General features: G+C 46.6%; 1 protein-coding gene across 2 annotated transcripts; it reads left to right on the forward strand.

Annotated features, from left to right (window-relative positions):
- The first annotated feature begins 1,528 nt into the window (after window positions 1–1,528).
- Window positions 1,529–25,300, forward strand: LOC127475684 (ATP-binding cassette sub-family A member 10-like). Of its 2 annotated transcripts, none has more exons than XM_051797723.1 (39): window positions 1,529–2,133; window positions 4,245–4,367; window positions 4,754–4,964; window positions 5,301–5,459; window positions 5,714–5,814; window positions 6,037–6,263; window positions 6,594–6,732; window positions 7,083–7,268; window positions 8,280–8,427; window positions 8,907–9,078; window positions 9,685–9,743; window positions 10,164–10,274; window positions 10,367–10,542; window positions 10,880–10,999; window positions 11,323–11,461; window positions 11,584–11,674; window positions 11,947–12,086; window positions 12,673–12,792; window positions 12,936–13,131; window positions 14,127–14,293; window positions 15,044–15,171; window positions 15,531–15,668; window positions 16,149–16,262; window positions 16,686–16,853; window positions 17,203–17,313; window positions 17,959–18,081; window positions 19,037–19,096; window positions 19,542–19,633; window positions 20,072–20,192; window positions 20,521–20,638; window positions 21,069–21,160; window positions 21,512–21,687; window positions 22,279–22,354; window positions 22,616–22,710; window positions 23,173–23,292; window positions 23,500–23,640; window positions 23,900–23,979; window positions 24,062–24,117; window positions 24,701–25,300. In XM_051797723.1, the coding sequence occupies exons 2-39, from the start codon at window positions 4,266–4,268 to the stop codon at window positions 24,797–24,799; spliced, it is 4,872 nt and encodes a 1,623-aa protein (XP_051653683.1). In that variant the 5' UTR covers window positions 1,529–2,133; window positions 4,245–4,265; the 3' UTR covers window positions 24,800–25,300. The 2 variants fall into 2 exon arrangements, with proteins under 2 accessions (XP_051653683.1, XP_051653682.1); XM_051797722.1 differs by having other exon boundaries at window positions 4,258–4,367.
- Window positions 25,301–27,755: the final 2,455 nt, after the last annotated feature.

Here is a 27,755-nt window from a genome sequence, read left to right on the forward strand (position 1 = left end):
TTATCCTTTGACAAACTGATGCCTGACGTTCATCTGTACCCCTGCTCCGACTGACTTATTTGTTGTGCTGAGGAATAACCCTGCTGGGACGAATTGCTGGTCCCCAGGCAGAGAGGGAGACTGTGGCTGTGTGTGTGTGTGGGGGGGGGGGGCTTGTTCAGACTCAGAGGAGGCTCTGACACCTCACTCACCCATGGCAGGAGGGCAGCAGGGCTTTGCCTTGCTCAGTCCTGAAAAGCATCTCTGAGTGGTGTAATGTGGGGAGACTTTTGTGTTTTGACCCAAAAATCTGCTGTTGCTGTGTGTTCCAGCTCAGGTCACCTTGGAGCCTCTCTGGTCCCCACCACTGGAGACACAGAGACAAGGAAAGGACTCAGCAGTGCCTGGAAAAGTGTCATGAAAACTGGCAGCTCTTGTATCATCACCTGTAAAACCCCAATGATTATCAAAATGAGATGAGCTTTGACCCAAAGGAACAGTGCAGAAGGACAGCAGGCTGAACCTTGCTCTGGTCATTGAGAAGACAGGGTGGGCTTCTTGACAGCACCCACCCCTGGGGGAACTGGGGGGGAGAGGGGGGCAAGCCACCACCACCCTGACCCTGTCTGAGCAGATCAGCATCTCCTCTTAAACAACTGCCTGCCAGAACTAGCTTTGAAGAATAAATTTACAAGAAAAAAATAAATCTGAAGAAAAATGAAACTCCCTAAGTCCAGGCAGCCAGGTGTTTTCCCTGGTGCCCTGCTGTCCTGTCCCCCAGCATCCTCAGCCTCAGGGAACGGTGGGCTGGAGACCCACTGGAGGACAGGGGCAGTGCCATCCCATGGGATGGACAGAGCAGCAAGACCTTCACGCATCCCCCTGGTTCCTGTGGTGCTACAGGGATGGATGATACAGGCAAGGAGAAAGCAGGTGGTTCAGGCAGGCAGAGGTGCACGACCAGGCAGTGCAGGCAGGGATGTGGCCAAGCAGGTACCAGCAGGTGGCTGCCGTGGCTCAGAGATGGGCTGTTCCTGCCAGGAAAAATCCCCAAAGCAACCACCCACACCCCCAGAGAGCTGCTTTCCACGTGGATCTCCAAACATCAGGGCTCTGTCAAGGAGCTGGGCAGGGAAGTGTCTCTGCTTGAGGTTCACCGACTGGGAACTGGCATAGCCACCTGAGGGTTGGGGTTTTTTTCTCTTTGAAAGAAGTGGAGAAGGTTTGGACAAGCAGGAGATGTGCTGGGGACAGGTTTTAACCTCATTCTATGCCCTGACTTACTGCACCTCTGCACTTTGCCTCGCTCTGAAACATCGGAGTGTTATTTAAATCTCAGGGGTTGTTTTTTTTCCATCAGGCAGAGCAGAGGGAAGCAAATCCAGCTCCTCCACATCTCCAAGCCCAGCCTCTGTCCCAGCTGGTCATGCTCCCTCCCACCACGGGTCCCTCAGCCGTGCTGCTGCCGGGGATGCTGCAGTGGCACAGCCCGGGGATGGAATCAAACCCACCCCCTTCAGAAGCTCAGAGTTAGCCAAGGGAAGTTTGTTTCAGTGTTTACAACATATTTTTTAATCGAAAGAGCTGTTGCTATCCAGGAGGCAGCGCTTCACTGCTCCTCCTGCGCCGGGGCTGGAGGCACAGGAGCAGTTTTCCAACACAACCTTTGCCATTTGGAGAGGAGGGAGAGCCACCGTTTGCCCCCCTGCCTGTGCCGTGGTATCGTTGACTTCAGCCTCTCTTGCTGCACTGAGAAACACAATGGAGTTTGCCAGAGGAAGGTTTTTTTGTGTGGTTTGTTGTTGGGCTTGTTTGTCTTCCCTTGGCCAAGACTCAAGAATTTCCCGAGCAACTTTTCAGAGAATCCGCTCCAGGGACTCAACAGCAAAGTGCTCTGTTTGCTTTTTATAACACAAATAAAGCTGAAACTCTGCCAAGGAGGAAGAGGGAAGGAAGCCAGGGAAAAGAGAAGTGATGGTGTGAGGAATGCCTTTTACAGAAGTGCCTGAGTGAGGAAAGGATTGTGTGGACAAAGGAGCACTGAGAGCCACCAGGACAGCCAGCCAGTCCATCCCAGGGAGCCTCAGCATCCCCACTTCCACAGGCATACAGTGAAGGACAAGCTCTGGATCCCTTCCAAACCTTCCCCTTAAGGTAAGGCTTAAGTATTCTTCCTAAAGCAAATAAAAAAAAAAAAGTTATTTTAACGGTATGAAAACATCCAGTAAATCATAACCCCGTTAATAATACTGGGAGAGGATGTGTAGGTGGGGCACTGGGTATCTTTCTAACAGGCTGAGTTAAGCTTGTGATTAAGTTTAGGGGCTGTTTAAAGGCAATAGACTCTTTTTAGCCTTACTTTGAGATGAAATAACACACAAACAGAGCTCAGTGTACAGCAGAGGTTTATTTCCAGTGTTTCTGGGCATTAAGAGGATGCTGTAGGTTCAGCTCAGCTAAGTACTTTAATCCAGCACATACAAGAAGCAGGTTTCTTTCCCTACATGCAGTGTAAGCTAAAGGCTGAATTTTAAAAGCCCTGTCCATCTTACACTCTTAAAAATTCCCCCTGAAATACTGCAGGAGCAAAGAAATCAGTCCTACCTCATTTCCCCAAACTCTGCAGCAGTGGGGTCAGTCAGCACTGAGGGGTGACCAGGAGGGGAGACACGTGGGATATCCATGATGGGAACCTGGATCTCCTGGGTGTGTCAGCTTGTCGAGGTTACTCCATGTGACAGAACGAAGGACAAACTGGAAACCTGCTTTAGCTGTGACACAAACCCCTTGCCAGGGTGGAAATGCACAGGGGTGACACACGACATCCTGCACCTCCCTTCTGCTGGGCGACAGGGTGACCACGGATTTGCAAGTTTTATTTTGGTTTCCCCAGGGAAGTCTGGTCGTTGCTACACAGGCTAAATTCCAATTTTTATGCACTTGGATTTAGTGAGATCGTCTGTAAAAAAAAAAAAAAAAAAAAAAAAAAGCCAAAAAACTGTTTAGAGATGCTGGCAAAGGAGCAGATTCCTGCCCCTGAGCTGGGTCCGTGCCCTGTCCTGCTGTGCCAGTGCAAGTGTTTGCAGTGTGTGCCCTGGGAAGGACATTTGTTGCAGCTGCTTTTCCAGCATTTCCCTGCCTGCTGTGTCATTACTCGGGGATGTGCCTCTCCCAGCAGTTGAATGTAAATATTTGGGAGAAGATGATAAACTCCATCTTGCCTGTCAGCACTGTGAAGCATCATCCCCCAAGGGAACAGGAAAACACAAATCTTCCTTCAGTGTGACAGGAAGGCTTGAAAGGATTAGATCTCTAAACTGCTCTGGTATTTCTACCTGAGAATCACTTATAGAAGACAAGGATCTTGTTTGAAAGCAGATTTTAGCTACAGATGTGACAGCAGAGCAGTTTGGCTGTGTGAGTGGAGCCGTTTTGCGCAGGGGTACTTAATCCTTTCACTCATTAAAGGCACTAATAAGTATTTTACTCACAGTTAATATGCCCATATCTCAGCTGCAAAGCAGTCTGACAGCCAGCTTTGTACCTTCTTATTGCATTTTACACCACCAGCATTAATCCAGGCAAAAATCCCTTTTAATTTTTTTTTTAATCAGGTCTTTTTAAGGACGCTCCCATGTCTTTTGGAGCGACACACCAGTGCACGCTCACAACTACCTGTTTTTCTCTCATTTTTCATTAATATCCCAGCACTGACATCCCTCCCAACGCACTTCCAAGAATTTGTTCTCTCGTGGCTCCGAGTTGCCTTCGACTGACGCCGTGTTCCGAATGATCTCAGCTCACACCACAGCCAGGAGTTGCTCAACCCCTCTTGGTGTTGAGCCTGTAGCACATTAAAATGACATGCAAGAGGATTTTAGTGGCTTTAATTCACTGTGGTGTTGTCATTCCTTAGATACGAAGCCCACCCAAGCCAATTAGGTCATGTAGTATAATATTCCCTTTTTTTTTATTTCTTAAATAACTCCTCCCAACCTCACCATGCCACAGCATGGAAGCCTGGAATTCTGGTTATAAATCAGTGTTTGCTGCTGAGCTGGGAGGGCTGGAGTGTGTGGAGGGTGATGAGGTCTCTTGGACCCTGTGCTGCGGGGGTGGCTTGTGCTCAGCACACAACATCTGAGATGCTTCAGCTCTCATTTTTGCTGTAAAAAGGGAAAGAAAGTGTCACTGGGCACATCTGCAAGGACTGTGCAAATAAAAGCAATCTCTGCTGCTTTAGCAAGTAATTTTTTTTCAAAAAGAACTTGTCTGTAGGTTCAGAGATGAAGACACTGCAGAGAAATATGAGTGTATTCCAGCAAACGAAAATTCTCTTGTGGAAAAACGTCCTTCTCAAGTGGAGGATGAAGATGCAGAGCTTTCAGGTAAGAAAAAATTAAAAATGACAATAAAAAAAGAGCAGCTAAGCACTGAGAGTGGCCAATCCCTGCCTGCCCCTGGACACCAATTTCTTTAGGTAAAACTAGAAGTTAAAGTACTTTTGTAAGGCATGACTGGTAGTGAACACTTTGAGACTTTACTATTTTAACTGATGGTTTTTATGCCTGGTTTGTGACATGTGAGAGCTCAGATGGGCTCTTTGGAGTCATTTCCTGAGGTGATGGGCACAATGCAGAGAGAGTCTTGACATCTCAGAAACTGGAGTGACCGAGTTCCTCTGCTTATATTTTAATCCCACAAAGAATCTGCTCTTACCCTGCTGTATCTAATATGTTATTTATTTCTCCCCCCTGCTCTGCCCCGTGCCCAGGAGTGGATGCTGTCCCTGCTCTTCCTGCCCATGCTGTTCATCGTGTCCCATTTCATGGGGCACATGCAGTACCCTGAGGTGCCCTTCAGCCACCTCGGGCACTTGGATGATCCTGCCTATAACACCACCGGGGTCACCGTGGCTTTCACACCCAGCACTGCCACCACCAGGCAGATCATGAATAAAGTGGCCTCCAGCTCCGTCATGAGGGGTAGGTTTTGCTTTTTAACTGTTGAGTTTTGTCATTATTTAGCCTCAAAATATTTCTCCTCTAGTATTTACATTACTGGTGACACCAGTGTGTTCCTCTGAACTGTAAAGCTCTACCTTACCTGATATTCCCTAATTCTTTTAAGACATCTTGGTTCATTCTTTTGAGTTGCACTGCTTAACTGGTAAAGCATAAAGTATTTTAAGGTAAATATCTCAATGAGAACTGGAAAAAGAGGCGTTGAAATGCTGAAAAAACAGAATATACCCCCAATGCCCGTGGACACATTTCCAGACTCACAGAAACTCATTGAAACATTTTGCTTACACACCACAGGTATAAAACTGGAGGCACTGGACAATGAGAATGCCCTGGAAAAAGCCTGGATTTCAAATAATGAAATTATAGGGGTTGTATTTAAGGACAACTTCTCCTATCACCTCAGGTTTCCTACTGCAAATGTGATTCTTCCCAACGAAATCTTTGGACACATAGGTAATACAAAAGGAAAATTCTTGGGCTGGTCATTGCCTGGCATGGACAGGCATCATTTTGTCAGAATAATCCATTTATGTTCAGTGATTTAATAAACTGTGGGGGTTTCTTTGTTTTTGTTTTTTTTTTTTGTCTGTGTGTCACTGCCCATTTGAAGAGTTTCCCATAGTGCAAATGTATTCTTTCCATCCCCTTCTGCAGTGAAAATCAACTCCCTTTCTCTGCTCTTACCTGTGATGCCCTTAACCTTGCAGACAGCTGTTACAATTTCTCATGGACTCACTGTGACAGCCCAAAATACTGGTACAAAGGCTTCCTGTCCCTGCAGTCCAGCATTGATGCTGCCATCATAGAGGTAAATCCAACTTGGGAACTGATGTAGGCATCCTTTTATTTTAAACTTGACACAGGGAAGGCAAACTGTACCGTGGGAACAGCAAGGGGTGGGTTCGTCGGCAAATAAAGCTGCCTTAAAAAGTTGATCTAGGGAGGATGAATCAGAAGGTTCCTTATACAAATACATCCCACTGTAGAAAAACAAATGAAATACTGACACGTTGACCTTGAATTCCTTTAGGTGGTAGCAAATCACTCTGTTTGGGAAGAAATGAACTCAATTGCTGGAGTCCGGATGAAGTCCCGGAGCACCATCATCTCGATCACACTCGACTACGGTTATTTCATGATCACCATCGTGATGTGCTTCTTTCCCTTCATGTATTTCTTATCAATGAACGTCACAAGAGAAAAGAAGAAGCTCAAGGTACTGATGAAGACGATGGGGCTGCAGGATATTGCGTTTTGGTGAGTTCTTTTCCAACTAAAGTGAGTCTGCCAAAAAATCGGTATGTTCCAGGGCACTCGTGCAGTCAGGTAATAAGTTAAATGGGTTCATAAATTTTCTCCAGCACTCTAAGGACAAACCAGAGGGTTTAGCATGGCAGTGGTGTACCCTTCTCCTGTGGGTATTTCCTCCTAAGGTGGATCATGCTCTGTGTTCTGCCTTGGGATGTAAAGGAGTTGACCGTGGGAAATAACCAATATTTAAATTTAAAACGGTTCTGACGTGGCAGATGAAGTTATAACAACACTTCTTAATTAACCAGAAGTGTAATGGCCCCTCTCCATCCCCAGGCTCTCCTGGAGTTTGCTGTATTCCCTCTATGTGTTGATCTTCTCCTGCCTGCTGACAGCTCTCGTGCTGAGGGATCCATTCTACATCAGCAGCTTCCCTGCGGTCTTGCTGCTGTTTTTCCTCTATGGCCTGGCATGTGTAAGTCAAGCTTTAAAGCCAGATTTTCTCACCACATGATTTATCACCTTGCTGATATGCTGAAGTATTACTCCAGAGCTCTTTGCACAGTGCTTTGCACGGCCTTGCTGACTGAAGGCAGCTGAGTGGCTCCTGTGACTCAGCAGCAGTGATTTGATTTGCAGCCTGAAGGTCGGACAGGCAGTAGGTTGGCCACAAAAAGCCTGATTTGAAAGTCAGATCAACCCACTAAGAAAGACTTTATTGTGTTATACTAACTCACCAGAGACCTGCCTGCCTGGCAAACGGACGCGCTGCTGTTAAAGGTTTTTATTTCCTTCAGTGATTGAAGGAAACCTCTGTTCTTACAGATCCACCTGGTTTTCCTCCTCTGCTCCCTCTTAAGGACCTCCAAACTTGTCAGCTCCGTGGGGTTCCTCATCACCTTTATCTTTGGATGCCTGAGCCTGGCGGTGCTGGTAGAAAACGTCCCTGAACCTCTGAAGTGGTTTCTGGGTCTCTGCTGTCCTTTCGCGTTTAACGCGGGTGTTGCCAAGGTAAGGGCCCCACCTCTGCAGCTGAACCTTCCCCTGCTGGCAGAGAAAGGCACGGGAGGGCACATCCTCCTTTCAAAAGTCCAGCTGTAAAATCCCCAGGTATTTTTTCACTCAGATCCACGTCCTGTTTTGAAACCTCCCTGTGACCTGAGCTGCTGTCGGGCAGCAAAGAGGGGCTCCAGTGCCCCCCCCATCCCATCCCACCGTTTGAAAAGCAGATGAATGCAAAGGCAACACGGCCCTGGTCACAAAAAAATCTGCTGTTGTGCACTTCTGTCACTTCCACATGACCCCGAGGAGCCCATCCCTGCACACAACAGCCCCATTATCCTCGGGGCCGGGTCCAGGGGGGCAGGAGTCGACTCGGGGACATCAGGGACATCATCTCTTGGCTGCCCCATCATTCCCCTCTCTCTGCTGCAAGTCTTCCTGGCAGCAGAGACTGTGCAAATACAACTGGAGATCCCTGCTGCTGTCCTTCCTCCATCCCCACTTTGTGCAGCTCCCCAGATTTCCATCAGTCATATCTCCACAGCTCTGAGTGATGTTTTCTAGCTTCAGCAATCTAATATTTGATTTCCTGGTATATATATTTAAAAAAGTCTGCCTGGGAGAGGAGATTTATGGACCAGCAGAAAAAGAGACTGAATTTGCTGCTAATTTACCATATGGTTAAATCAACCACTATGTAAAATTATACCATTTTCATCGTGCCTCTGTCACATCGAGGGTGCCAAAATCATGTTTCTTGAATGATCTCCTCTAAAACTCTGTTATTTATTTCTGTTTCTAGATTATTCTGGAAAAAATCTGGATTAAAGCTTTAAGATCTCTGCACAGAGCAAATTTACCCCCTTAAATGTATTCCCCTCTAGAAAGTAAGAACAATTGGTCAATACTGCAGATGATTTCCAGGTTAACAAAGACAATTGGACCCATTGTTCGATGGCATGTGCATCATTTTCCAGCCTGAAAAATTTTTCTTCTTTGTCCTTTTTTTTTTTTCCTCAGATTTTCTATTTGGAAAAATATGGAATGGGTTTCTCTTTTTCCAACCTTATGGAGGAAGCATACTTTTTATTTTCAACTTACATTATGCTGGTCTTTGACTCAATCTTGTACATGCTGTTGGCTCTGTATTTCGACAAAGTTCTGCCAGGTAACTCTGATTTATGCTTGTGATCCTACTATCTTCTTTTATCTTTTATATTGGTGTGGATTGCATGGGATACATCAAGGAAATGATGGGCTGCTCTGAGTCAATCAAAATAGGGTTTGGGTTTTGACTGTTCTACCCCTGGCAGGTGCAAAACTCACAGAATCAAAGACAACACAGCATTTAGTGGTTTTTCTTTCTAATAATGCTGCTGTTGAAGTGATTATGAGATTACAGTGTAATAATGTGTGGGGCAATATTTTAATTCATTACACGAAGTATTGAATTCATTAAATAAACCCCTGAAGCCAAACTTCTTGTCTCTTCTACCTCTGCTCCAAACCTGTTTTTTTTAAAAGGACAAAGCACCAGTTTTGAGGCAGCCAAGCACTTACTAGTTTAGTTTAGTTAAATGTTTAGCCTTGGATGGTACCTTGGTTGTGGCTCTGGTTAATGACAGGTCATCTTTGCTTTCCTGGCAGGCAAATATGGCATTCCAGACCCTCCCCTTTTCTGCCTGAAACCCTCCTACTGGATGAGGAGCAGGAGAGGCTCCACCAGGGACATTCCCAGACCCACAGCCAACCCCGAGGAGCTCCTTGGTGATGATGTAGAGCCGGTGCCCCCCCAATTCCAGGGGAAGGAGGCCATCAGGTTAGGGAAGAAGTAACTGCTATCCATGCTTATTGAATTGGGTACTTGGGTTTAATGCTCCACAGATCCCAGAGCCTTCCATCAACTTGGGTTTGACTTATCCAGGCAGCTCTCATGTTTGTGAGGCTCTTGTAAAAACACTTGGTTTCACAGGCAAAAAATTAGAGACAAAATGCAGATGAGATAATTAGGTAATTCAGACTGGTGCTAATGGTGAAATTTAGATAAATTAATAAAAAAATAACAGGGTGGGGGTTTTTTTGTTGTTGTTGTTGGTTGGTTGGGTTTTTTTTTTGCTATGGACTTTAAATGTTCTTTAGGGACAAAAAGGAGAATGTAGAGAGCAATCCATTGGAAATCTGCTGCAATGGGTTTAGCCTTGTCTTTGCAAGGGTTGGTGCTCCATTATTGGTGCCAGACAGTGACATTCACACTTGAGCACAGGGGATGCCAAATCTATGAATCTCAGGGTTGTTTCCCAGTACCTCTTGTTATTTTTTATGCCATTTCTGTAATTTTAACTGAAGGCCTACAGAAATGTAAAGGGGCACCATGGAAATGCATTTACAGAAATCCCAAAATAATGACCTCCTTACTTTTCTTTAGACTCCACAATATTAAAAAAGCATATAAAAAGAAGGACAAGAAGACAGAAGCTTTAAGAGGTATGAGAGCTGTGATATTGATTCCTGTTAAAGACGAGGGAAAAAACCACTTGTGCACAAGCATTTCAGTCAGTCAATGAAATAAAACACTTGCATTACTTGAAAATTTAGACCAAATATTAATTGATGTGATTTATAAATATTTTTCTCAGTTTTTACCAAATCTTCCATTTTTAATAAAACTAAAAGGAAGAAGGATTTTTTTTTATTGTTGTATTTCTGTCTTTTCTGCTAAATTCAGAGCAACTTCTTAAGCCTTTAGTTAAAGGTTTGCAGAGCTTTTCCCTACACTGCTTAATGCTCTTTTAGCTAATTATTGTCTCTTACTTCTTGTGCTTCTTGACTTCTCTTGACTTTGACAATAAGTGGAGGCAAGTCAAACCTCATTTCTCCCCCAGCTTGATGTTGTTTCCATTCTAGGTTTGTCTTTGAATATTTATGAGGGGCAGATCACTGCCTTACTTGGCCACAGTGGGGCTGGAAAAACAACCCTGTTAAATGTGCTCAGTGGGCTCACCTTCCCCTCAGAAGGTAAGATGGAAAATGGGGGGACGGGGTGGCCCTGATTCAAAAGCTGTAAACACCAGCTCATTCCACCTCTTCATGTTTATTCCTGCAAACAGGCTCTGCCACCATATACAACTACAAACTCTCCGAAATAGGAGACAGGAAGGAGATCAGAGAGATGATTGGCATCTGCCCCCAGTTCAACACACAGTTTGAGGTCTTGACGGTGAAGGAAAACTTGAGAACTTTTGCAGAAATCAAGGGCATCAAGTCCAAGGAGGTGGAGAGAGAGGTGAGTGTGTGCTCCCCTGAAAAGCATCACCGTGCAGCAGCACGGGGCTGTTGGAGACCCCACAATTCCATAAAGGCTCCTTTTGCACTGGGAAGCTCAAAGAACCCACTTGGATGCTGTGTCTTCTGAAAATTGAAGCTCAGAGCCTCACCCAACCTGAACATGGACACTTCCAGGGATGGGGCAGCCACAGCTTCTCTGGGCAACCTGTGCCAGGGCCTCCCCACCCTCACAGGGAAGAATTTCTCCCTGATATCTAATTTAAATCTAAGTCTACCCTAATAAAGGATGAAAGGACAACTGTTGCTGAGAATGGACATCCTTTGTGCTGTTCTAGGTGCAAAACATTTTGGAACTGCTGGATATCAGTAACATTCAAGACACTCAAGCTGAGAAACTGAGTGGTGGGCAGAAAAGGAAGTTATCCATCGGAATAGCCATGCTTGGAAACCCCCAGGTAAAGCAGCAGGCACAGCTCTGTAATACAGGGAATATTCAGGTCCAACACAACTAAAACTTTGTCCATGTATTTGGCTACAAGTTATTGAAATTAATAAATTTAATGATTTATTTTTTTTAAATTCACAACCCACCTTGCTAGTGCAGTTTGGAAGCTGACAGAGAGTTCCCTGACCTCCCACAGCTCCCAGGACAGCTGCCCTTGCATAAGAGCTGACCCGGGTCTCTTGCCTTCGGGACCTGAGGCTTCCAGAACACCAAACCCAAGGGACGTGCAACTGCTCCAGGGATGGGGAATGCCTGATTTCATCCCCCCTGCAGGTCTTGTTCCTGGATGAGCCAACAGCTGGGTTGGATCCTCTCTCCAGGCACCAGGTGTGGAGCCTCCTGAGGGAGCACCGGGCGGGACGGGTGATCCTGTTCAGCACCCAGTTCATGGACGAGGCCGATATTCTGGCAGGTGGGAAGGGGCTCAGCCTGGGGCACCTCTGCAGAACAGCCCTGGAGCAGAAAGTCAGTGGTCAAAAAAGTTTGGGGCGACTGCTCTGCACTATAAACCCCTTTGGCTCTTCCTTCCTTCAGACCGCAAGGCTTTTATCTCGCACGGGCGGCTGAAGTGTGTCGGTTCCTCGCTGTTCCTGAAGAAAAAGTGGGGGATTTGTTATCATTTAAGGTACCTACTTCAGCTCCATGACCTGATATGTGGGGGACACCAGAATGAGTGTAAATGGTTGAGCAGGTGCCATCAAAACCAGCAAATTCACAGAATTAATAGTCAGTTAAATTAACTGAAACAGCGCTTTACCCCAGAGTAAGGAATGAATGAAGTATTCTGGAGTTTTTTTAATGCATCCTAGGAAATAATATGGTGGCTGTTGCTTGTTTGGGTGGGTTTTGGGGGTTTTCATTCCAAAACTAAGCATCTGTGTTTTTTCAATCCAACAGGATCCACGTCAGTGAGTCCTGTGACTTGGAGAATGTGACATCCCAGGTTAAGAGGTACATCCCCAATGCCACGTTCTCAGGACACAGTCAGTATGAGCTGAGATATAAACTGCCACTGGAAAACGTGAATAAATTCCCAGGTAATGTCTGCTAAAATAACTGAGAATTCCCCACAGAGAAAAAAATAATCACAACTGGGGGGAAAGTGAAATGAAAAGGGAGATTTTTCTACAGGGGTCACATCAGGACTTCAAAACTGTTGCATTTTGGCTTTTCTGCACAATTTTATCATCCGTGTGTTTAAGATCCAACTGTGCAACAAAAGATTTTTCTACTGCTTGTAATGACAAACCCAGCAGGCTAAACTGTGTCACTGAGAGTTCGTTTTTCTTTCTGTTAAATGAAAAGACAGCGATTAGGGAGAACCCCACAGAACCAGCCCCGCTCTGTGCCTGCAGTGGCACCAGGCAGACCCTCACCCACCCTGTCCACCACGTTCTGACCATCCCACAGCCCAGCTCCTCAGAGGATGCACAGCCTGAATGCTGGTGTTAAGCAGAAAAAGATCTCCAGTGGGCTGTGGATCTGGCAGTTTTGTGTTCCTCCAGACCTTCATTGCTCTGTTGTTTTCTCCCTCATGGGAGATGCTCCAGGTTGACTAAGCTGAACCAAAGTGGTCTGGAGACACTCCAGTGCTCATGCACTTGTTTCATCTCTGTCCTGCAGATCTGTTCAGTGGCCTCGACAGCTGCTCTGAGCAGGGAATTATCAACTATGGAGTCAGCATGACGACCCTGGAGGATGTCTTCCTGAAACTGGAGGAAGAAGACACGGCGGACCAAGAAGGTACAATCGTGGCTGTGAATACACAACCCACAGCCAAAGAGATCAACTCCTCTGAGATAACCCCTGGACAGGCCTCAGTTTTCACAAATGACAGCCCAGAAGGTGTTCTTAGCCGTAAATGTGCTCGTGGGGACTCTCTGCAGATGAGCACGTCCCCGGGGACGAGTGGGCAGAGGCAGGACCGCGAGGCTCCAACGAGGCCAAGCCAGGCTCCCTCCTGCTCTCGGATGCTGGGAAGGTGACAGTGGATGGCCTGGCTCTCTGGAGGCAGCAGGTCTCTGCCATGGCATGGGTGCACTTCTTAAAGCTCAAGAGTTCGGTGAAAAACCTGCGGTCAATGTAAGTACCGAAGTGAGTCTGCCTTGGAGACCTGGAGCTGGACACGGCCACACTTGGGGGGGCAATTTCCACGCCCCTGTTTTGATGGAGTTTGGCTTAATTGGTATCAGGTCTTTTGGGCATGGACGATCTGGGTAATCTACACTCAGAGGAGAGGAAAGCTTCTTCCTTTCCAGCACCAGGAACACAAAATCTCCCTTTTGTGTATTTCATTTCTGTATGAATAATTTATGTAAGAGAAATCCATTTTCTTTCTGAAGAAAAGAATCATTTAGAAACACTTATATTTCAGACGGAGGAGGGGGTTTTAAAATAAGCCAATGTGTACAGAGAGTACCTTCAGACTTCCTTTGCAATTTTTTTTCAATTTCTATAGTGTTGCCAGTGCCTAAACTCATTTGACCCCATTGGTGTTCAAGCTGTCATTTCCTGGTGGAGCACAAGAAACAAAAGGAAGATGCTCATTTATTAAAAACTTGTATCTAAAGGAAGTCTGAAAGGCATTTCATGGCCCTAAAAAGTTGGGTACTCCAGATCTGAGGTCCTCTCCCTGTTAAATTTTGTGTGTCTTTGTGAATGGTCAAGGTTTGAGACTTCTGGAAACAAAATTCTCCTCTCTGGTGACCAGTGACAGGACCCAAGGGAACGGCTGGAGCTGTGGCAGGGGAGGGTTGGGGTGGATCTCAGGAAAAGGTTCTTCCCCCAGAGTGTGGTGGGGCACTGAACAGGCTCCCCAGGGCAGTGGGCACAGCACCAAGGCTGCCAGAGCTCCAGGAGGGTTTGGACAATGGTGGGATTGTTGGGGTGTCCTGGGCAGGGCCAGGAGTTGGATTCCACAGTTATTGTGGGTCCCTTCCAACTCTGGATAGTCTGTTATGATTTTTACCAGAAGGAGTTTTGGGCAACCTGAACATCACCCACCAATTCCAATATGCAAATGCATTTCTGCCGAATGTCTGGTTTCAGAGTGTTTATTCATCTCTTTCTTAATGTAGTTTGCTGCTCTATGTGGTTTTTCTGCTTCCTCTGGTTTTGCAACTGTCCCTGGTCGCTGCCTGGCAGAGTGTGAGTGTCTGGGAGCTCTCGTCTGCACGGTACTTCCTGCCCCTGGGGAAGAAATCCTACCTGGAGACGACCACCCTCCTGGTCCACAACAACACAGGTGAACCTTTCCTCATCCCTCCCTGTTCTGGGGCTTCTTCTTATTCCAGAGAAAAATACCTGACAGAGCAGCTGGCTGTAGGATGTCGGGGATCTAAGGAGGGCTGAAGGTTTCCATGGCAGAGGAGCATGGGGATTGTCTTTGAAGGGTTGTGAAGGAAATCCACTTTGGCTTCAGCAGCTGGTGAGGTCCTGATGTGAGATGAGAAAAGGTTCATCAGAGCACATGAGGTTAGATGGGACACAGTTCTTTCCCTGCCTTAAATCCAGATCTGTATCCAAGAAATAGACACCCAGGCAACTTCTGCATTTTCAGAGTGTGGGACTCTCAAACCAGGCACCACATTCCAGAAAGGGCTCATTGATGCTGAGTCAAATTAATGGGCTACTTGCAGTTAGACCTTCAACATTCCCACGAGTGGATGCTATTTCATGTTACTTGGCCAGAGTGGGACACTCTTACCTTCATCAGACAGTCACAAAGGAGAATACATTTTGCAGCACCTCAGAAGAGGCAGGGGAAAAAATGACAGTGCAAATATTCAGTCAGTGAGACAGAAATCCATTAACTTCACAAAAGTTAATGTGCAATGATCCACCACACATGTGCTGGCTGATGTCCACAGTTATTAGAACTTCCCCTGGTTTCATTTGGTGGTCGTGGATTTGAAAATAAAATCAAAAGTCAAACCATCAAAGGCTCTTTTGTTTTTCAGTATTATGATTCCTCTGCTTTTGGCCTTCACACCAGGCACAGGCATTGACAGCTTCATCCACGTGCTCCAGAGCCAAGATCTTACAGTGGAAATAACCAGCGAGGAAAATATCACAGAGGAACTAAAACACAACGGGGCTATAGAGGTGTCTCGCGAAGGTCAGGTGAGGATTTGTCTTCTCTCCCTCCAGTTTCTTCCCAACAACTGAATAATAAAGCAAGATGCCTCCATCAGCTCTCCCTGTGGGATGGCCCTGTTGACTGAGGCTCACAGGTACAAAGATTAGAAAGTGTTTTAAGTAGTAAACTACATGCTAGAGGAGACCTCATCTCCCTCACTCTCCACCTCAAAATTTGCATTTTTTTAGCACAGACTTCTAACACCTCATAATTTGGTGTTTAGCAAACAAGGTACAAACAAAATTATTCCGGGCCTGGATTCTCCCCGTGTGCTCCTCTTCCACTGCTTCCCTGCAGATGAGAAAAGCCAAGAGTTTTCATCTTGTTTCCTTGCCCTTTGAAGAGCTACAGGTTCACCGTGCTGTGCCACTTGGAGGCTGTGAACTGCTTCCCTGTGCTCGTGAACGTCATCAGCAACGCCCTGCTGAGGACCCTCAACTCCACCGGGCACATCCGGGTCTGGAGCCATCCCTTTTTCTCTGTAAGTGATGCCAGAAGGGGTCAGAGAACAGTTTAAGGCCTCAGTAAACCTTCAGGTTTTAATGGGGAGCTGTGCAGGGCTGTCTGTGCCTGCAAACACATGGTCCTCACTGGTGACTGTTCGACACCAGGAAAACTGACTGATTTTTCCCTTGTGGGTCTCGAGGGCTGCTGATCAGAGAGGGTGGCTGGGAGGGCTTCTCCAGGACGTTCCTTATCCTCTACATCACATTTTTCAGGCTGTGGCTCATCCCAAGTCTGGGATGGAGGAGTAGGACCTGCACCACCCATCTCTCCTCACCAGGGGCAAGCACTTTGTAGAGCTATGGTTTGGGAAAACCTTCCTCCTCCTGCCACTGTTTGGTTTCAAATCCCACTTTTTGTTCACAGTGCCCTGTAACCCATGAGAAATGCAGTAAGATGAATGGTTGCATTACGTTGCAGACCATTTTCTCCAAATGCTTTGTTCTTCTGTTTTCAGATCTACAATCCACGATACTGGGACTACTTTATTTCCTTTTACCTCATTTATATGCTGTTGTTATTCCCCGGGTTTCCTCCTCACTTTGCAATGGGCTACATGCAGGACTACAAGGTAAATTCCTTGAAAAGGAGCATATTTGGGGTGGGGGCTACAACTGCATTGCCACAAGGATGTTTGAATATGGAAGCAGAGCATCGTTTAGGCTGGAATAGAATCATAGAATCATTCACATTGGAGTAGAAGCACAAAATCATTTAGGTTGGAAGAGAAGCACAGAATCATTTGGGTTGGAGTAGAATCTAGAATCATTTAGGTTGACTCCAAGGTCATTGATGGTTAGCTTGAAGGGTTTTGATCTGTATTGCCACGAGCAGCTTCGCAGCCACCACAAAATGTGAAAAGACAAAAAGAGGTCGAATTTTATTAGATTTTTTTTTTTTTTATTACCTTTTCATTTCCTGGAGCCACTCCCATGGGTGCAGTTGGCCAACCAGGCACTGACAGCAGACTCCCCTTTGCATTGTGCCTTCCCAGGTGGGAGCTCGTGCCCAGCTGAGGATCTCGGGGCTCTTCCCCTCGGCCTACTGGTGTGGCCAGGCCCTGGTGGACATCCCACTGTGCTGGATCCTGCTCTTCTCCATGTTTGGGCTCCAGTTTGCAATGAGCACCAGGACTACTGGGACCATCAGCATCTTCTTACTGGTACATCCCATTCTGGTGACTGCTGGTTCCCTGGGGAGGGACTGAGGGAACATTTGGAGGCAATATGAGTGGGGGCAACTGAGACACCATGGGGTCAGATGGTGCTGGAGCACCTCTGGGTCCACTTACTGACCTTCTCCTTGTTTCACCTCTTATCATTTGGGTTTCTCCAGCTGGAAATAAAAGGCAATAAATCTTGATGTACTCCTTTACACCTCGCAGTAAAATTGGGGTAATTACTAAATGACCTTAATATATGATCATTTACACTGAGCCCCATGGCTGTGTGTGGGTTTCTGATGGTTTAGATCACCCCATTTTCTCCAGTGAAAGCCTTTCTTTTCTGCAGGTCGTAGGGACGTTGGGTTATGGAATTTCTATCGTTCTCTTAATCTACTTGATCTCCTTCACCTCTCGCAAAGGATGGAACTGTGACCTTTGGTCTTTTATCCTCATAGTGGTAAGCACATGGTTGGATAATGGACTGCAGGCTTTACAGAAGGGTATTTTGAGATCTTAAGGATGAACTAGATGTCAAAACACCAAGTGTACACGTGGAACATAAATATGGGCATGTGTTTTGTAGCAGCCAATTCTGCATTAAACTTGTGCTGCTGTGTTCTGTTCCCACAATTCTGCTGTGACATGGGGAAATACTTGGGTCCATCTTGAGCTAGATCCTGGTGCAGGAATGGAGGCAAAAAAAAGGGTATTTATCACTCTGCTAAACACCTCCCATCCAAGAGATGTAAGGAGTTGAGATAGGAACCATCAGGTTAGACTCAGATCACCCGAGCCTGGAAGGAGATGGATTATTTGGCATGAATTGGAATGGGAATGAACAGAATGGGATCCCACACTTCATTCTTCTGCCTGAAGCAGCCCTGTGTCTGGGAAGAAGTCTCCCTAGCTGGCCCAAACCAGCAGCCTACTCCAGGCAGAGACAGCTGAGGACCTTCTGAACCATCACTGTTTCTCATCTTCATATATTTAATCCATTTTTATAAATTCCACAGGGAATTGCAAAGCTAGACCCACACAATTTTAAAGACCAGTGAGCATAACCCTTCCCACCAGCTAAGTTATCCTCCTGTTTTGTTTTCAGGTGTGCTTTATCTCTTTTGTAATCAGCAGAATCATGGATTTTACAACGGACTCTCGGAACTCCCTCTACATTATGTCTCTCTTGATTCCCGTGTACCCCCCGATGGGTTTTGTGGTCCATCAGGTAAGTGGTGCTGCTGGGCAAGGAGAGGCATAGAGCACAACTCTGGGTCCTTGGGAGCCAGGTCTGGGGGGCCTCATTCCAAGTGGGATTTCCCAAATGGACAGAGTCCATCATTAAATGACCTTTTCAGATCAGGTCTCGTTTTTCCAGCTGTTCATTAAGGGCTGGGGGGTCCTTCTCAGGCTGCTGAACTGTGACTGTGGGTTGGGTGAGCACTCTTAATTCTTTCCATGCAGAGTCACAGAATCACAGAACAGAAACATGGAATAGTTTGGGTTGGCAGGGACCTTAAAGCTCATTGTGTTCCACCCCCTGCCACGGGCAGGGACACCTTCCACTAGCCCATGTTGCTCCAAGTCCCATCCAACCTGGCCTTGGACACTTCCAGGGATCCAGGGGCACCCACAAAGTCAAGCAACTTGGCTTGAAAATTCACAGGAGGAAATCTGAAGTCACACATCTGACTTTGTATGGAAACAGAGTGAGAATTACAAATACTCACCAGGTGCTTTACTCTGTGTCAGCTGAGGGTGGTAGCGGAAAGTCAGCTGAGAATTCAACAAAACCCTCCAGCTCTGTGCAAGACTGCTTATAAATGATGAATGACTTAGGGGTGAAGTCCAAGTAGAAGAGACTCCTCCACTGTCCTGCCCCACTCACCTCCACCCCTTCTCCTCTGGGACCCAAAGGAGAGGAAACCAGCTGTTTTCCTGGGATAGGACATCACCCCTGGAAGGAGAGCCTGGTACACGTACTGGAGGCTGGGACATTTTCTGGTGTAGGACTGGGGTGCCCAAAGCCAAACTTCTGTATTTGTTCATCTGTATGGTGAATGTTTGGGGTTAATCAGAAGCTTTTGTACGTTTTTAAAAACATATTTTCAGTGTTACTGGATTACCCAGAATGATACTAAAGAATTATGGCTTTCATTGTGTACTTTTTTTTATTCTTACAGCTTTTTAAGGACTACTTTGACACGACTTCTGGCAATGATGCACTAGTCTCTGTCTTTGCAGTAAGAAAACATTGAACATTACTTTTTTATAGGAATGTGGGTCTCCTAACCAGCCTCCCTAAGTTATGAGGAAGCAGGAAAAACCTTGAGCACACAGGAGGAGGATCTGGGTGGGTCTGGCTGACAGACCCTGTGCTAAAATAACCTCATACTTTTGAAATGGGAAAGGGAGAAGGGAATAAACCCAGATCACTTACTGCTGCCCTGTTATTCTATGGTTTGGGGGGGCTTTTTCCTGCCCTGAGTATCTTCTGCAGTGTTGATAAGTGATAATAGAGTTCACAGCCTTCAGGATTACCCTGAGTTTAGATGGCAATGGACTTCATTTTCACATCCTGTGTTTTCCCCCATGTATTTTGTAGCACTGCCACCACCTCAGTGCCAGCTGCAGTAGTAGGGAAGGCAAGTCTGTTAATGTGGCAACCTCTTTTTTTTTTTTTTTCAGCCCTATGTCCATTCTGTGACTTTTATTTTTCTCCTTCGCTATTTGGAGTTAAAATATGGAAAAGCAGTTCTGAGAGAGGACCCAGTATTTAGGTTTGTATAAACACACACTCCCCACAGGCACATGTGAGATCTAAACTCCCACCACACTGCTTTTCCTTGAAGACATCATTGCTCTTGTGTCTTTATTTTTAAATAGAGTTTTTTAAAATACTGATGATTTTTTAATGACTAAAGTAGCCCCTTAAATACCACAGTGCTGTGATAACATAAAACAGCTCTCAAGCTTGTAAGTACTTCCACATGATGTTGTCTGTGCCCTGGGAGGTACCAGCTTGGTTCTTTGTACAACATAGAAAGATTATAAATATTTTAATAATAATAAGAATGATGATAATAGTAATAATTAATAATTTAAAAGTACAAGGAACATTGAGTCAGTGTGACATTCTCTCTTAGTCTCTCCAAAACACACTGGCAGAGAAAAAGGGTAAAGAACAAAATCCTAAGACAAATATGATGGGTTTTCAGGATTACCCCAAGAAAAGAAAGCAGCCACCAGCACCCCAAGGAGCTGGAAGAGGAAGATGAAGATGTTAAAGCTGAAAGAGAAGCTGTGAAAAATGCCATAGCAGCTCCAAGCCAGGAGGAGGTACAACTGACTGTTGTCCTTCTTGTTTTGTTTTATTTTATACCACAAACCACCAACTATCAATTAGAGCAGGTCAGTGCTCTGGCTGTGTTGTTCTCACTGGGAAAATAAAACTCCCAAAAGTACAGTGTGGGTTCCATCAGGGTAGAGGAGAAAACTGTTCAGGGAAAATGGACAATAAAGTGTCCTGTGGCACCTCATATTCCTGGTGAACTATAAAACAAAGATCTTTAGAAGATTTTCTGCCTTTTTAATGGAAAAATACTACTGAAGGATTAATGATATCCAAGATAATAAACTGATCTTGCTTCTTCCTCTTCTCCTGCAGAAATCAGTCATTATAGTCAGCAATCTGTGCAAGGAATATAAAATAAAGAAAGCTGGTTCTGTTTTTAAGAAGAAGAAGAAAGCAGCCACCAAGAATGTTTCCTTCCGTGTTAAAAAAGGTGAGAACTGGGACTGTTCTCCCAGACCTGTTTTAATCATACCCAGAGAGTTAATTCTCTGCAGCTTCTCAGTTATCTGAGCAAGGACATAAAGGTCAAACATATTTGCTCAGTCATTAAGGCAGGTTTGGTCTGTGTTAATGAACCATGTGATGGGGGTCCATCCTATTAGTTACCTTTGACTACCCATTATCTAAAATAAGGTAGATCCTGGAGAGAGAGTCCCCTTTAGCAGTGGCTTCTGGGATCAAAGCTCAGACTCGCAGCATCAGCTAGAGCTGGAATGCTGTGGGCTCTCAGAGCATGTATTGCATAAAATAAACCAGTTTATTTTATATGATCTTTGATATTTATATTTTTTCTCTTGGGGGACTGTGATATATTTCTTGGATGAAGACTATTCTTAAGAAATTAAATGTACTTGTTCCAGGAGAAGTATTAGGACTTCTGGGGCCCAACGGAGCTGGTAAAAGCACAGCTATCAAAATGATTACTGGAGAGACAACCCTGACTGCTGGGCAGGTAGGAGACATCTGGAGAAAAGGGATGGATCCGTGATAAAAGAGCAAAACTTGCACCTAAGCTAAGCTATAATTTTTGTCAAACTGATAAAGGTTTTAACTTAATTCACTGTGCCACCAAATTAGATAATGCGCTAATAAAAAATACTGAGCTACTTGTAATTTTGACAAGCAGCTGCACCTACCCCAGTTGGCCATGTTTGTACTTAAGAACCGTGCAAATGAGGGTTGTGAAATCACTCCTTGGGGTCTCCTCCCCCGAACCCCAGCGAAGCCCAGCGCTCCGAACACACCCCTGAGCCTGGGCAGGGCTGTGCGAGGGGAAAACCACCACACCGCCCCGGTTGTGCAGGTGCTGATGAAGAGGGGAGATGGAGGAGCAGCCCCCCAGGACCACGGGCCCGCCTTCCTGGGCTACTGCCCCCAGGAGAACCCGCTCTGGCCGGACCTCACCGTGCACGAGCACCTGCGGGTGTACGCGGCCGTGAAGGGGCTGCGCAAGGGGGACAGGGCGGCCGCCGTCACCAGGTACCGAGGGAGCACCCCCAACCTCTTACCCACTAAAGGGGAGGGCACCAGAAGGTCAAAATCCACCCTGAGCCACAGCAAACCTCGAAAGAAGCTCAGGAAATGCGGCGGCAAAAGTGGTTTTCGTGCCGAAAGCCGCGGTTGGGTGGGTTAAGGAAACTTCCAGTTTTGCCGAGGGCGTTCAGAGGGGATGTTTTTCTTTTCAGTTTAAATGTCCTTTTAGGGGTGTTATCTTTTACGTGTGTTATCTTCAGGCAGAGTTCTAAAATCTTTAATGTTACGGTTTGGCACAACAAGAAAGGGTTTTAAGCACTGCCTGCTCAGCTGACTCTGGCAAGGTGGAATGGATTTATGATGCTCTTGACGCTAATGATGGGTTTAGAAAAGAGCTTGTGGCTTATTCAGTACACTTTGCTTCAAATATTCACTTACATTTTAATAACAAAATAAATGTTTAATGAAAACAAGCAGGAGTCAAGAGCAAGGGGAAGAAAGTTCCTTTTCCTTGTCATTTTGGGAATCCTTGATGAGCTATTGATTTGAAATAACAAAAATGTTCTTTTTTTTTTCACTTGTTCCTTTTCCCCACAGAATAGTGAATGCTCTGCAGCTTCAAGACTACTTAAAAAAAAAAGCCAGAAAATTATCTGCTGGGATAACCAGAAAGGTGTGGGTTTGGTTTACCTGTAATGGGAACTGCAATGCTCACAGCACAAATTAAAAACCTCCTTCATGAGTGGAGGGGCCTACCTGCGCTCTGAGCCTGGGAGAGCATCGCGTTGCTTTCCCCATGGTGGGGTGATGGGAATAAGCCTTTTCCAAAACGACTTTTCCTATAAATCAGAACATTAATTCCCAAAAAACAGGCAAATTTTGTAGAGTGCCAAGGGTTGTCAAAGCTTTGACTGAACCCCTTTCCCTGCCCTAGCTGTGTGTGGCCATGTGTATGCTGGGCAACCCCTCCGTCCTGCTCTTGGATGAGCCCTCCACGGGCATGGACCCCAACGGGCAGCGCCGTGTCTGGTGAGTAGGAACTTTACCCCAGTGGTAAAGGGGTGGGAAACCAAAAAGCAGATGCCTAACTTAAGGTAAGGAGTGTTTTACCCCCTCCACAGTTGGTGCTGCTCAGCACGTGCCAGCGGTTTTATTGGAAACTCCCATGTTCTTGGTTCTCTCTGGATCAACCACGGGCAAGGAGAGAGAAGAACCATTTTACCTTCATCCTTTTTTACAGATTTAGGACAGTCATACGTGGGATTTGGAAGAATTTCTAATGACACTCGAGTCAAAAGTATTTTTTGTCATTATTTCAAAGTACTACCCTGTGCTCATCAGTCTAAACTCGCTGTATGTGAAGATTATACACTTGCTTTAGGGGAGAGGCATTTGGAGGGACAAAGGCATAGGGGAAAGTGTCTGATATTTCTAGGGAGCGTTAGACTTTAATTTTTTATCTTTTTTTTTTCTTTCCCCTCTGATCCTCAGGAAGACAATCCGTGATGCCCTGAAAACCAAGGAGTCGGGAGCCATCCTGACCACGCACTACATGGAGGAGGCAGAGGCCGTGTGTGACCGTGTGGCCATCCTGGTGTCTGGGCAGCTGAGGTGGGTGACAGCACAGCCAGCACGTGGCTGAGCTGGGAAACCATCCGTGTTCCTCCCCTGGCCTCACCTGCCCCACCCCATCACCGTGGGCTTTATGAAGTGCTCCCCGTGGTTTCCCCAAATGCACCATTTGGGAAGGAGCAGGCAGTGGGGTTGCAATGGTTTCACACCAACTTCTCTTCTTGTTCCTCCCTCCTTCCCCTGCAGGTGCATTGGCTCCATTCAGTACCTGAAGAACAAATTTGGCAAAGGGTACCTGCTGGAAATCAAGGTCAAGGATCCAGAGCATACAGATCTTCTCCACGCTGAGATTTTGAAGATTTTCCCAAGTGCAGCCCGCCAGGAGAGGTAACTAAAAAATACAGGATGAATAGTGGTTTCAACACTGCCTCATCCCTGAAAATATGCCCAGTGTGATGGCCAGACACAGGATGCCAGGTGGAGAAGGATGAACAGCTCAGAGTCCCAGTATGGAGACCTGATCTGATAAAGTCCCCACATCCAACCCCGCTGTGATCCCAGCAGCAAAACATCCAAACAACCATAAAGTTTTGATCCCAGAACCTTATTACAAAGCAAGAATCACATTTCCTTCTTTTTCTTGAAGGTTCCCCTCTTTGCTTGTCTACAAGGTCCCAATGGAAGATGCACTGCCCCTGTCTCAGTCTTTCTCCAAGCTGGAGGAAGGTAAGAGCAAAACAAGGCGACTTGTTGAAAGGGTGGAAAACACAGACTGCTGATTTTTGACTCTCTTCCCATTTCTCCACAGCCAAACGAAGCTGCAACCTCGAGGAGTACAGCTTCTCCTTGAATACTTTGACTCAGGCAGGTGATTTCAGGGCTAGTTGTGCTGCAAAGGCCTGAGAAGGAACAGAAGCTGCAGTGAAACCTGGGCTGGCGCAGTGGCAGCTCCACCAAAAAGCTGCCAGAGGGTGCTGGGTGGGGGGTTCTCAGATGGGAGAGTGGTGATCAGTGGTCTGGGATTTTTACTGCTGGGATTTTCCATGGTGGGAAAAAGTGTGGGTGAAGTCTCAGTCTCCACTCACCTGAGATAGGCACACATCACACCCAAGGCATGGATACCCCTGGTAGGTGCCCATGCCCAACCTCTCCAGTTTCTTTGGAAGCAGCAGGTTATTGCTGCTTGTACAGGGCTGGTGGCAAAGATGAGGAATGTTTATGTCAATTAATTGGTGAGTAAAACCTACCGTATGGATCTACCTATGGGCAGGTGGTTCCTCTCAGCAGGTTATCCCAGAGAACACGTTGAGTGTCAGCTGCCGTGTACCTGCTCCCCACATAAAGCTGCTTCTCACACCTCTCACAGGGGCTGCAGAGCTGTAAAGGAGCATCACAGCATCTAGTGAAAGCCAGGAAAATCATCTGAGCTTTATCTTGCACGTTTCAGGTGTTTTTGGAGCTCTCCCGAGAGCAGGAAAAGGATAATTTTGATCTGGCTTTGGACGGGACTTTCGAGTGGAAACAGCTTCAGCAGGAGGAGTGTTGAAGGCCCAGGATGCTCATTTATGCATTACTCAGTATTAACCAAATGCACATATTTACTGCCACTATCAGTGTATCACAGAGAGGGGGAACAGGCTCTGCCATTCCAGTGACCAGCAGCTGAGGGCTCCTCTCCACAGCAGAAGACATTCCACCTGGACTCTGCAGGCGTCTAAGCCCTATCCCAAGCTGCACTTCCAAAGGGTGGTTGATTAAATAGTGCCTGACTGGTGAGAGCTCTTGTCAAGCAGAGCAGGGTGCAGCCCAGGGACTGAAGGTTTGCAGAAAGGAGGGTCATAACCCATCTCTGGGGATGGAGTCTCTCTGGATCTGGGGGCATCAGGGAACCCCGACACGCTGCTGACCTTCTGGGCTCCTCCCCCACCAGTGTCTGGGACTATCTGCCTATGACATGTCCAAATACATCTTATTGAAATTTGCACTCTATTTTTATACCCTTCCAATAAATGTCTCTATAGAAACTGCAGTTACATCCTCATCTGTCATCATTGCTGGGGACCATCAGGAGCAGCTCAAACTCCTCCCCCTGGGGTGGAGGTGCTGCAGAGGGCTCGAGGTGATGGCCAGGTAGTTTTAGTCCATCACGTTGAACTATCTCTGGCTTGGCAAGTGCTCCTCCTGCCCCCTCTCCATGCTTGGGCAAGTGACTGTCAGTCCTTCCCCTGGAAACCCCCCCGGGCTTTTCAGCCTGGAGAAGATTCCAGGGATATCTCAGAGCCCCTTCCAGTAGCTAAAGGGTCTGCAACAGATCCAGAGAGGGATTTTTTACAGGGGCATGTAGTGATAGGACAAGGGGGAACAACTTCACACTGACAGGGGGCAGGGTTAGATCAGATATTAGGAATCAACTTTTTACAGTGAGGGTGGTGAGACCCTGGCAATAGGTTGTCCAGAGAAGCTGTGGCTGCCCCATCCCTGGGAACGTTCAAGGCCACGTTGGACAGGGCTTGGAGCAACCTGGGATAGTGGAAAATGGTCTTACTCACTGCAGAAGGGCTGGACTAGATGACCTTCAGTAGTCCCTTTCAACCTGAACCTCTGACTCTGTGATTTTCCTCCTGTTATCCCTGTGCCCAGATCATTTGCAAAGGTTAAAACTCTCACAGAAAATATTGACTTCAATTCTCTTCATCCCAGTGGTGGCTGTGTTGCAATCACTGCTTGTGTACGTTCCCCACTCAGCTTCAAAACATATTTTGGCAGTTGGAGGACACACATTTAGAGAGATCCTGGTTCTTTCCATCCCAGTTGCACAACAGCTCCCTTTCTACTCCTCAGCCCTGAGAAATGGGTAAGTGAAGTCATCAAACAGTTTTGTCACCTGTTCATACACTCAGCACCAGGAAATGGGAATTCTGTGCAAGGGAAAAGTTTTATTTAGTGCCCTGGGGATATCAGTGGTGCTGAGGAACTAAAGGCACAGGCCTCCTGAGATAAACACAGTTTATATGATCCATTGCTGTTAGGGGTTTTTTATCAGCATCTTATGGTCTGTGCCTCTGGAGATGCTGCTGGTGATGTTGGTCCCTTTGCTGCAGTGGCTGCTGGTTTGAGTGGACTTGTGAAATACTCTGGCTTCCCTCTGCTCTGCTCTCTGTGCCTCTGCCCTTACACAGAGACCCTCCAGGAAATCTCTTCTCTTTACCACCCAGCATGATGGAACCAGGACCCTTTGGAGGTCTTTGGATGATGCAAAGACCCAAACAGCACTAAAAGGCCAGGAAAACAAGTCCTGTCTTAGAGAGAACATCTCTGGAGCTGGAAATGAGGAGTTCCTTCTGACAGCACTTGGACAGTTGTGTCTTCCAAGGAACTGCCACCAACACCCTCCCCTTCCACAGGTTTGACTGACTATTCCCCATGATACTTGACATTTTCCATTGCAGAGGAAGATGAAGCAGCAGAGCTTGCTCCATCACATCTGCACATGGAGGAGAAGGAAAAAGACCCACAGGGAGTCCCCAGAGGGGAGCTGGTTGGAGCTGGGGCTTTGCATCAGCCTGGAGGGAAGGGGGACAGGGCTTGTGGCACTGCCAGCTCTCACTGGAGATTTCCATGTCCTGGCCCATGGCCAGTGCTTGGAGAAAGGGGTTCTGTCACCAGCACAAAGCAGAGCTTAGCTGGCAACGGGGAATGAACAAAAGTTCTCAAAAAGTTCACAAGGACTTAGCTTTTCCATTGGAAAGAAAAAAAAAAAAGAAACAAAAAAAAAGAAAAAAGAACAAGAGAGAGATTTCCTGGAAATGAACTGACTTATTGAATACTCCCTTTGGAGTTCCACCCCTCTCCCTTCCCCTGCCCGGAGCTGAAGGGCTGCAGGAGGAAAATCATCCCCAGCAGCTGTGGTTGCTCTACCTGCTCTGGGATTGCAGGGGCTGACAGTGTCACCTCCAGCACAGAAGCAGCCCCAGAACTGCCCTGCCAGCCTGGTTATTGCCCTTGTTTGGCAGCAGAGCAAGAGCCCCCCGTGCCCTTTGCCGCTGAACCCGGAGCAGAGCGGCCGTGCCAGAGGGTGTATCCATCATCCAGCACAGAGTGGGTGAGGCAGCTCCTGCTGCAGATGCCACATGTTCCCCACAGTAACTCAGGCAATAACTTGATCTTATTAACAGGAAGATTCTTATTTAATAGATGGAATAATGCCCCCTTTATGCAGCAAAGCGACGAAGAGCACAAAGGGCCATTCACCAGCTGCCTCCAGCTCTGATCCCCAGGCACCAAATCCCAAACAGGCATCCTGACAGCAAGGAGCAGCCCAAACCTTACAGGTTACTGAGAAAAACAAGGCCAGATAGTAGTTTTTGAGTGCTAGGGACCAGGGGAGCAAGGCACATGTGTGCTCAACATTTGGGAGCTTGGGGACAGTGTGTCACCCCAAGATTTGGGGAGCAAAGCAGTACTTGAAGTTGAAAGATAGTCCCTAGGAATGGACAGGAATG

Source organism: Manacus candei, unplaced genomic scaffold, assembly GCF_025592945.1.
Source record: "Manacus candei isolate 608988 ecotype Guabito, Panama unplaced genomic scaffold, ASM2559294v1 h1tg000047l, whole genome shotgun sequence".
In the NCBI taxonomy this organism is placed as follows: domain Eukaryota; kingdom Metazoa; phylum Chordata; class Aves; order Passeriformes; family Pipridae; genus Manacus; species Manacus candei.